We start from the raw sequence: 11,185 nt of genomic DNA, 5'->3' as shown, positions 1-11,185 counted from the left end.
AATGGAGGCTATTGTAATACGGATTTATTCCGCAAAAGCTCTAATTCAGTAACTTTAATTCTGCTACAGAGAAAAGCTGTTACAAAAAATTTAACTCGAATGGCACGTCACAAAGAGTGTTAGCCCTTCATTGAATATTACTATATATACCGACCAATCAGATACATATTAAAGTGACATTGTTTTAATGCATATTCTCCTATACGTGTGCATGAAAGTACGTAGCTTCTTCAATGGAGGGTGTTTAATTGTTCTTCTGAAAATTTGTCTTGGATCCTTTGGGCCGTAGCATTTATGTATGTTACTTAGTACTGGTTTAATTTCTACGTTATTGGAACTATTGATGCAGGTACATATATAGTAAGAGAGAGAGAGAGAGAGGGAGGGAGATGCATGAACGTATATTAGTACAATTTTAGAAATTGTGGAGGGGGAGAGCCTATTTGTATTCAAATATGAGATCTTTTTGGCCAGATCTACCTAGATTTTGGCAATCAAAGCTAACCACGTGTCTAGGAAATTTTATATATATATATATATATATATATATAGAGAGAGAGAGAGAGAGAGAGAGAGAAAATGGCTATAGTGCTTTTAAAAGTATCGAGTATTTGGTACTTGTAAATTTTTCACTGTTAGATCTATTTTTTTTACCAATTCCACCACTTAGATTATGCTATTATACCGATCACTCACTCAACCATAGGGACCACTATTATTCTAATCCTGTAAATCTTCATGTAAAAGTTGAAAACCTATAAACACTGATGACTTGGTGCTTTTAAAAGTATAGGAGTTCAATTCTATATATATGTATAGAGAGAGAGAGAGAACTAGGTTCTTGTGCTTTCTAAAGTACGAAGGCCTCCGTACTTGTAAATTATTTTCGATGATAGAAATCCAATTCGTCAATTGGTATCACTAGATATGATCAGTAGTGTTGAAACTATTTAGAAAATAAATTTTATAATTTTGTTATTTTGCTTGCCTAGTGAATAAGTAGCTTCAAAATGAATGGTAGAAAATAAAAAACTCATAAAAAGTAGTGGCAAAAAATTCAAATTTTAAATCGGTAATATTAAACTTACTCTTGATGTTAAGTAGAATTTTCTGGTAAAGTTTTATGTAATTTGGATTCTTCTATACTGTTGAATTTACAAAAGTGCTATATTGGCTATTAAAATAGTCATTTTTGTATATATATATATATATATATATATATATATATATAGAATTAGGCTACTATACTATCTATAGTACCGGAGCTCCGGTACTATAGTCTTGTTTTCGATCTTAGGGTGTTCAAATTAACGATCCACACCGTTAAATATGATCTAGGGTATATGAAGTTCTTAGGAATAAAATTTTAGTTTTTTTCAACATCGTTTACTTAGTAAATAAATTATGTCAAAATGGACAGTGGAAATTGAATAATCTTTAAAATTTGAGTATAGGACTTTTAAATTCAGGATCAATAATGTTAACCTTAATCTAGATAGTTTAAAGTATTTTCTATCAAAATTTGAAGAAATTTAGATTCTTCTACACCGTTAAACTCCAAACTCGCTATAGTAGCCATGAAAATTAACAATTTTGAAATGGTTTGATCATAAAGTAACTATGTCGAAAAAATATAAAATTTTATTTCTAAAAACTTTAAATACCTTAGATCAGTTTTAACGGTGTGGATCGTTGATTTGAACACCCTAAGATCGAAAACGAGACTATACTATCGGAGCCCCGGTACTATAGATAGTATAGGAGACTAGCTCTCTCTCTCTCTCTCTCTCTCTCTCTATATATATATATGATACAAAAAAAGTTCTATAAATATTTGTTGTTTTTCTAACTTTCGAAAACTTATATTTTATTCAATTTAGAAATATTTTTATTAGTTACAATGTTAATAGAGAGGAGGAAATAAGCAAATTGCTCTTACTTGTTTATAGAAAATAATAATTTTTAATATATTTTTTTATTTTCAAGAGTAATTTTTATATAAACTATAAAAAATAGGCGGAACAGTGACAAAATCCCGATGGACTAAGTGCATCAAATTAAAATTTTCAAGAGGTAAAATATAGCTTATTGAAAGTCAAACACGAAAATTTATAAGTAGGTACTTATAAGAAGGTTTTTGTATTTTAGACTATGGTCTTTAAACTGGATTGGGAGAACATGATAAAAATTAAAGAAGAAAAATGGAGGGTAAGAAAAGACAAAACACTAACTCGTGGTGTTTAAATGAATAAAAGAAAGGGAAATGTCCAAACGCTTTAAATGTCCAAATATTTTCTCAATATTTGGCATATATGTCGATATATATATATGGCAATTTTTATTTGCCAACGCTTTTAAATGTGACGATAGAATTGTAGACTATTTTTGAATGCTTTGACATCATTAAATACGAAAAAAAAAATCCTAAATGTTAATTTTCTTGTGGTGATCACTATAACAAAAACAGTTTATAGCGACACTTTTAAATGTCGGTACAGGTCAAAAAAAGTGTTGCTTGCTAAATTACCGACACTTTTAAAAAGTGTTGCTATATGTGAGGCCGCTAGGTATATAGTGACAGTTAAAAAGTGTCGCTATAGCCTAAAAAAAGTGTTGCTAATTTACCAACACTTATTTAAACATTTAACAACTGTTGGAACTCTACCTCGTTGGCTGCGGTGGCAGAGGAGGACGAGAGGGAAGGACTCTTCGTATAGAATTTCAGTAGATTGAGTGAGGAGAGAAGGGGAGATGATAATCGAATTTTCTTATTTTTTTTCTTTTTTGTTTGTAATCGGACCAAATGGGCTAGGTAGGATGGGTTGAGTAGAGTAATCTTTTATTTTTGGCTGAATTGTGCTTTATATTTAGGCATTAGTAGATTTTTTTAAAAGTTTTGGCATAAATAGGACACTTACACAAAAGTGTCCCAAACATATGTCCCTATAATATAATTCTGTTGTAGTGTGATATTCATCGTCTAGCTTTTATAATTATCATTTTACTGCAATCATGCATAGCATAGCTCTCTAGTACTAACTAGTATAGTAACCCGAACGATACGACATGTGGATAATTGGAGAAAAAATAAAAAATAATGATAAAAGAAGAGAAAACAGTGATGAAAAAAGCGATGATGAGAGATAAGATTCATCTTACCGATGAACGAAGATAACAGCCAAAGTAAGAGAAAGAGGAACGGTTCAAACTAAATATAGAAGTGTGATTCTGCTCGGTTCAAGCAAAAAAAAAAAAAAAAAAAAAAAAAAAACTCTGCTCGGTTCAAGCAAAGAAAGAAGAAAACTTCAGCCGGTTCGGAGTGGAGCCAACACTTGATAGCGATCGGTTCGGTTCAAGCAAAAAAAAAAAAAAGAATTCAGTTTAAAGATGAAAACATGTGGGGAGTTGGGTCAGTTCAGGCCAATACAATAGGTTGATCTGGTTCCGTTCAAGCAAAGAAAGAGAGAAAGCAGGTTCAGTTTAAATAAAGAAAAAAAAAATGTGAAAGACTTGAGCCGGTTAGGGAGAGTCTGCACTCAACAATAATCGGTTTGGTTCAAATAAAGAAAAATGAAGGACTTGAGTCGGTTTGGGATGGAGCCCACACTTAATAATAAAGAGAACGTTGCTATGGGGCAAATTTAGAAGAAATAATATATAGGTATAGATAAATATAGATATTTGGGTTGTGAGCATTTCCTAAGTAGGAGCAAAAGTAGAAATTCGAAACATCAGCCTCGCAATTTCGCTCTACATGTCCTTCTCTGTGGCTTTTTCTTCTTTTTTTTTCTTTTTTTTTTTTTTTTTTTTTTTTCTATGTTGAATTTAAGAGGCTCGGGGGAATGAATGAATTACGTCGATTTAGACTTTCCAAATGTACGCCAAAATTTCCAAAAAAGAAAACAAATCCACCCCCGGAACTAAATGCCTTGCAGGTACATGATCTCGCATTATGATGTCCCTCTCAGCTGGTGATTGACTTTATTACTTCATTGCGTATCCTCTGGAAAATTACTGATGAAGACAAAAACGCTGCTTTCGACTCCCATCCGCACCAACCATCGTGCAATTGGGAGAGAAAACAAGGACAGGACGGTGAAATGAGAACAAACCATCTCGGTCTAAGCAAGTTTAGAATTCTAGAGCTATCAAATATCAAACATGTAGCAGTAGGACCGCCCATGCTGAACGATTAGCAACCGTATTCAACATCTGGGTTTACAATGCTATATTTTTTTTAGCATTTTAAAATATAAAATAATGCTCTTAGCCACCGCGTTACCAAACTAAGTCTTCATTTGGAATTGCGAAAAAACTACGTTACATGCGATAAGAAAGTACGATGAAAAAAATACCATATTTATTTCCGTACGTAATATTGCATTCCGCATATTGCGATAAGTCGGTTATAATATATTTTCTGTGATCCCATCGAAGAAGGCAGAAGTATATCCCTATATGTTTTTTTCCTAACTCCATTTTATCTAACAACATTAGATAGACCTCAATACCAAACTAAACCTAAATGTAACTCATCTACCATTGAGCATGTACGAAAAGAAAGAAAAAAAAAAGAAAAAACAGAAAACAGAAGAACAAAGCTTAGTTGTGTAAGTTATATTGTTTCTGTGCCCATATAAAACTTTACGAAAAAGAGAACCACAAACTGTCGACGGAGCTTTGCAGTACGACCTCTAAGATAACGCAAAGCATCTAAATCCAGCTTTATGTTTATATATACATGGGCTGCTTTTATAGCTACTAAACATGTGAAAGCCAAACCAGAAATTCAAAGTTTCGATATGCATAGGGGTAGTGTGGTAGTGTGTAACTGGGTTTACGCTGCATCCGCAAACCCGACTCTCATGTTGCCGTAGTCGAAGACAGTGTGGTAAGCTCCCATGAAGACATCACCCAAGATCCTGCAACATTTATGTTTCATTCAGTTAGCGCAACGAAGCGAACTGAAAAAAACTAGAATTAGGTGAGAGAATGAAGTGGGCATTACCAGAGAGGGCCACGAGGAGGAGGGACGTCCAAGGCCGTGAATCCGCTGATGCACTGTGCTGCGTATCCCTCGCCGACTTGAAGGATGTACTGTGCACACACAAAAGAAAAAAAACAGAATATTGGGCATAGTTGTCTAGCTGCTTGCATAACTAGCATTAAACAAATTATCAAAGTAGACTCATTAACCTTCTCATCCCTAAGTAGAATCTTTTAATTATCATCAATTTTCACATGAGTAAGAAACAGAATACATGGCTTATGAACATAACACTAGAACTAGACGACAGATAAATGCTAGTAGAAAATTAAAAAGGACAATAGAATACCTGTTCTGGTTTGAGGCTGAACTTTTTCCCACCAATTGTGAAGGAGATATCAGGCATGGAGGCCACGCTACTGCAGTCAACAGATGACTCTCCCATGGGGCTAGGGAGTTTCTCGCATAGCTGCAAAGCCATTTGACTCGTGATCCGTCAAGTAGAAAGCTTCAATAGGGGGAGAATGATTATGACATAGTTTACAAGACTTTGTACCTGGTTGAGGTAGTTAAATATGAGCTCCTGGGTCTGATTCTGGCTGATTTGGTTCTGCATCCATACGACCGCCATCTCACAAACATTGCACATAGCATCACTCAGACCAGCGGCAGATCTCCGAGTGTCCTTGTTCACCACACTCTCAATTCCGGCACTGCAAAATTATAAAATACAGAAGTATGTGTCAGCTAAAAAGTAAAATATGACCGTTACTCAACTCCACAACGTGTTAAAAAGAATATGTTGGAGTTCCAACCTGACTCCTTGTTTACCATCAAAGGTGCAAAGACCAATACTTGAGCAGATTTTCCCTGGTTGAACCTGAAATTAACCAGAAGAAAGTCAAAAGGATGTTAGAAAGTTGATGTTCTGCAGGCACTGTTAGTGGAGACAATATATATTGTCTATCGCGTATTCTGCACATGCGCAAACCTCTGCAAGCAACATTTGTAGAATCTGTTGTCCATATTCAGCAACAACAGCTTTGCACTCCTGGCTCACAACTCCAGAAGCTCCAATTTTCTGGTTAATCTCAGCAATAATGGTCTGCATAAAAGTAACAGGAATTTAGAGTTAATAGTAGCAGATGGGTAATAAGCATTTCTACAGCACACTAACTATCAGTTATTATTTTGATCTAAACATGAATAACCTAGAACTACCACCCTAAATTCTGAAGTTTCAAGAGTAATAAACCTTTGTAATCTAAAATCTACCATGCTAAATTCTGAAATTTCAAATGAGTACACCAGCGAAAAGGCTACTCTCATAGTCACAATTCATGTTACAAATTCTTGTAAGAAAGCAGCTTCTTTTGACATTCAACAACAGGACAAAGATAACAGCTATTGCATTCACATCAAAAAGTAATGAGAAGTGGTTTAAAGAAGCATGCTTGTCAGTACTCTAATAGATATTCAATATGGTAACCACGAGAGAGAGCAACGTTGATATACAAATATTATGAAATTGTCGAAACTATGCCGAAACTACCAAAGCATATCTAGATGCACAAATAACTCATCCGGCATGTCTTTTCTTTTTAACTGAAGGGTCATTTTTCTTAGCTACTTCAGACGCATTAAAAGATGTATAAAAGCAAGAAGAAATAAACAATTCCAACTTTGAAGGATATGATAACATAGGTGCAATACATTTGCCTTTCGGTGAACTAAGTTGAACTCTTACAATATTAATTTATTACCCCTAAAAGAAACCTCCAACGAGCACAAGTTTTCAACATCTAACTTATTCCCACATCCAAATAAGCTGTAAATCTGTCTTAAAAAATATTTCTTTTGCTCAAGTAAAGTTCCTCATCTTCTTTTCGCATTAGGATTATAACATGTGTCTTTGACATCATCTAACAAAGATAGTTTGTGCTTTCTCATAAGCTACAAAAGCTTTGCTATAAACCCAGTAATAGTAAAAAAAAAAAAGACTTAGGTAGACAGCAGCAAAATTAGTTGATCCAAAGATTCCAAAACTGCCTAAAAGAACAAAGGGTTGCACACATCATGAGCATTAATTTAAGCATTCTATCCAATATATCTCTGAGGAAACTACGTAAAAAGATGACTCCACAAATTAAAATTACCTAGAGAACTAAATAAATTGGCAGCTTGGTCAAACAAAAATCCTCTGATTCTCAGACTATATCACGAGGAAGACGAACTTGTATGTGAATATGATAACCCCAGAAAAAGGAAAGACACTTAATGACCGTCAATAGCAAATCAAACAAATCGCCCACCTACAATCCTAGAGAACTGATAGGCTATTTCAAGTGCATATGTCCAACCAATTAACTATATAAAAAAAAATTTATGTCTCGCAGGATCTATAAGGCATACGTAGAACCACAAAAGATAAGGCGACAAATATTTCCCTTATCTCACAAAGCCATAATGCTTATATAGAATGTAAATATATTATACCGTGGGACCAGCAAGCAAAGAAGTTCCAGAATCTGCTATTGCTGCACAACCTCCATTGCAGAATCCTGACACAAAAGCATTTAAGCTTAAATTACTTAGGAAAAGAAAGAAATTCAACACTTCCAAGAATATCAAACAGCAGGCAATGATGGTCTATTAAACAAAACAAGTGCATTACCAGTGCTCTGGCCACCAACGAGGACATCACCCATCTCAAACTGCAACAAGGATTTTCAAGGGCAGAAGTCAATTTAACTGAAAATATTAGCACTAGCAAGTTCGAGGCAAAAACAAGGTCTTTAGCAACAGCTAACTGGAAAAGTATAAAATAAAAGAAGAGACTAACCTGCCAATAACCTTTTTGAGTCACTGGAACATATGTATGGTTGCCCTTGTAATGATTAGGGTCAGCACCTCCGAACACTATCTCACCTCCCTCCCCGTCGTTAGCATTACGATTAAACCAGAAAGAGAAAACAGGCTCCTTGATGAGTCCTTGGTCGACCATGTTGTACCTAGAGATTAGAGAAATGGTTAGTATGTCAGCAATACCATAGATGCCTCATAAAGACGAAAGTAGATGAAAATGAAATTGCCACAAAGAGATATCCTTATTGTGAGCTTCATATAAAATGCATCAGCATGTCAAACAAAGTCAATGTCTCTATACATTTTGACAATACAAGCTTAGAGATATAGAAAAACAACGCAAAACAAGAACGATGATTGGAGAATAGAAGTCATGATGAGGCACCTAAACCAATCACAACTGGCAAGTCTCATCATCCAAGGAACCAACAATTTAAAAGTTTTCAGCCAGAAATCGATAAATCCAAGGAATTCATGAGCTTAAGCAGAAGCAGTTAATAAACAAATGCCCCTAATTAACTATTTGACCATAATAAGATATACAATATTTGTTTTGTAAGATAGACTGTTCAACAAACAGGCCTGTTTTTCCTATCACATTTGCCCTCATTAACTTTAAAAAGAGTATTAACAAGAAAAGCCTAAAACATGCCAACTTATGCATCAGTTATAGTACTTCCTTATGTGGTACTTCATGCTAGTCACCACAGATGAGAAAATTTGATTACACAGGACAGGCTAGCATACCACACTGGAACAGCATTTCCAACAGAGATTTCTTGAAATCCAAGTCCAAGAATACCATCAAATTTTGCCACCACGAAAGTAACGCTGGGCTCCTTTGTTGCTTCAATAAAATCCTGTAGGGACAGCATAAATGAGTCCTTACAGCGCCATTTGACAAAAACATAACTAGAGATGACTAGAATTAGCCTGCTACAGAAATATCCAGAATCACCAACCTGAGTTTTAACCACAAGGTCACCAACTTTAACATGGTCTGTGCTGAAAAAGCCTGAAATTGCTCCAGTTCCATAGTGAATACTTGCAGATTTTCCTGATAAGAAAACAACTAATTAAAGAATGTTTTCCAAAAATAGATAAATAATTGCAAGTTCAGTATGCACTGACTTTTGAAAGACACATGAAAAACATAGGCTAATGACAATGAGGAAGAGTACACGATACAAATTGAATAAAAAACATGTATAGGAACAGAGATGCCGGTTTACAATCAGACGAATATCAAAACTCATCTGATGAAAATTTATAAGTAGACAATGATAAACATCAACACAAGCTGACCTCACATAATAGTATTATGAATAGACAAATTATACTCAAAATGTAAAGCTCTGACATGCTAATATCCAATATTTGGACATCAATGAAACTAATAATAATCAGATTAAATATAACTTACACTGAACCATGCACTAAGAAGTTGATAGATAGAAACAACAGTATGCTTCATTTTAGTAAGTCATTTACCCTGCTCATTCTCATAATAAGGTTACTATCAAGTTATTTTAGTGATGCTACTTCTATAACTGATGCCTACAGCTCACTCAACGTTTTGCAGAAGCATGTCTTAGATTCAAGGATACTTGTATGGAGATGCAAATAAATTAAATATTACCTGATGATTCGTACCAGAGAAAAAACTAATTATCACATTAAGGCTGCTATCAAAGTTATTCTACTGACGCTGTCTTCCATAATTGATGCTTAAGGTTCACTCCAAGATTTGCAAAATCCATATCATCATACATATGATCTAATCTCAAAAACTTCAGAGATAAATCCCTCCCCATCAGCTGACCACTAAAATTTGACAATTTTCTCTTTACCATGGAAAATTTGACCATTTTCCTCTCCTTTTTTTTTTTTTACTTTTTATCCTCCATATCACCATCATCTGAACCGTAAAGCTTACGCCAGTTTCAGTGGTCACTGGAACGAGCAGCGATATGCATACAAATTTTCAAAATTTAGAGGGATATATTTGTCAATAGAAACTTTCAGAGGAGTAAGTACATAATTCCAAAAAAAATTGCAGTAAATATGCAAAATGCCCAAAAAAATACTTTTTTTTTGCCAAAATTAGATACAAATTCTTAGCCTTTTATTCTTAGAAACAAACAAAGCAAACGAGAGAGAGATGAAGAAGAGACGAACCATTCTTGTGGTAGGAGCTTGATCGGCCCGACTTGTATTTGGTGTGGAAAAGGCATGCAATCTACACCCAAAAATCACAGTAAGTACTCGACATCCAATGGTTTTCACAAACCTACAACCCATGATGAAACCTCACCGAGAAGTAGCACTTGGAGGAAGGAACCCAGAGGTTGGAGCTCCCGGTATCGAAGATCACCGTGAACTTCTGCGGCGGTGTGCCGATCCCGATCTCCCCAAAGTACTGGGCGTTCATGTAGTTCTTAAGCGCGATGATGTCCGTCTCCTCCCCCTCCTTGAGAGGCGCCCCTCGGAGCCCGTACCTCCTCGCCGCCAATAGCGGCCCCTCCTCCTTCTCCACGAGCCGCGCCGCGATCCTGTTGTTCTCATCGATCGGGCGCTTCTTCAGCCCGATCCTCACCAATCCATCGGCCGACGCGAGGAGGATCGACTGATGCAACAGCACCGAGAGCAGGATCGCCACCGCAAGAGCTCCGCCCCGAGTTCCCATCTCGAGATCTACCGATCAACGCCAAAAATATAAAAAAAATAAGAAAAAAATCAATCCAAGCATCTAGGAGACGCTGAAACCCTAACTCGCGATAGGACACAAAAATCACAAAAATTCGAGGAAAAAAGCGATAAATCACTCCAAACAACCGCAAAAAATCATCTCCAACAACATCAAAAACACGAATCGGAGCGATTCGGAGGACAAAAGAGGATAAATCTACTCACCGATTTTGGGGAATCCGCGATCGAAGCGAGAGAGTCGATGCGCGAGAGAAATGGAGTTGAGCTACCGCTCAAGAACTTTTCCACCACGAGTCTAGCGGGGGTATATATATATAGAGAGAGAGAGAGAGAAGTCAAGGGGCGGAGGACTCGGTGTATGCGCAGTTCGTGTAAACCGTCCGATCTTCGATGAGGCTGGATCCACCGTCGGATGAGAATCTTCGGATGTCGATATGCGTCCATATATCGAACACGATAAGCGATAAAGTAAACAGTGGGCCCCACAGGGGATAAAAAAAAAAGTTAAAATTCCCCCCAACTATAGGGAATATTTAAAATAGACCCATTCTCGATTATTAAGTTAAAAAAAAATTTAGATTAGCTATTAAATTATATTCAGTACTAGTAATTGCTTGGATAAGA

General features: G+C 35.9%; 1 protein-coding gene across 1 annotated transcript; it reads right to left on the bottom strand.

Annotated features, from left to right (window-relative positions):
• LOC109722268 (aspartic proteinase oryzasin-1-like) lies at window positions 4,582-10,878 on the bottom strand. The gene is made up of 14 exons (XM_020250242.1): window positions 10,766-10,878; window positions 10,167-10,546; window positions 10,031-10,091; window positions 8,815-8,909; window positions 8,600-8,712; window positions 7,830-7,998; window positions 7,662-7,701; window positions 7,484-7,548; window positions 5,979-6,092; window positions 5,803-5,867; window positions 5,544-5,700; window positions 5,337-5,456; window positions 5,009-5,097; window positions 4,582-4,922 (listed from the first exon to the last, which is right to left on the bottom strand). Exons 2-14 carry the CDS (start codon window positions 10,536-10,538, stop codon window positions 4,838-4,840), a joined length of 1,545 nt encoding a protein of 514 aa, XP_020105831.1. The 5' UTR covers window positions 10,539-10,546; window positions 10,766-10,878; the 3' UTR covers window positions 4,582-4,837.

This window comes from Ananas comosus, linkage group 16, assembly GCF_001540865.1.
Source record: "Ananas comosus cultivar F153 linkage group 16, ASM154086v1, whole genome shotgun sequence".
NCBI lineage: Eukaryota > Viridiplantae > Streptophyta > Magnoliopsida > Poales > Bromeliaceae > Ananas > Ananas comosus.
Note: the sequence above shows the minus strand (reverse complement) of the source record. Positions and strands in the feature narration are given on the sequence as shown.

Coding starts and splice junctions, on each gene's coding strand:
- LOC109722268 (XM_020250242.1), bottom strand. CDS start 10,538: ATGGGAACTCGGGGCGGAGCTCTTGCGGTGGCGATCCTGCTCTCGGTG. Junction 7,999..8,599: donor GGAAATGCTGTTCCAGTGTG/GTATGCTAGCCT, acceptor TCTAATCTCTAG/GTACAACATGGTCGACCAAG. Junction 4,923..5,008: donor CCTCCTCGTGGCCCTCTCTG/GTAATGCCCACT, acceptor TAAATGTTGCAG/GATCTTGGGTGATGTCTTCA.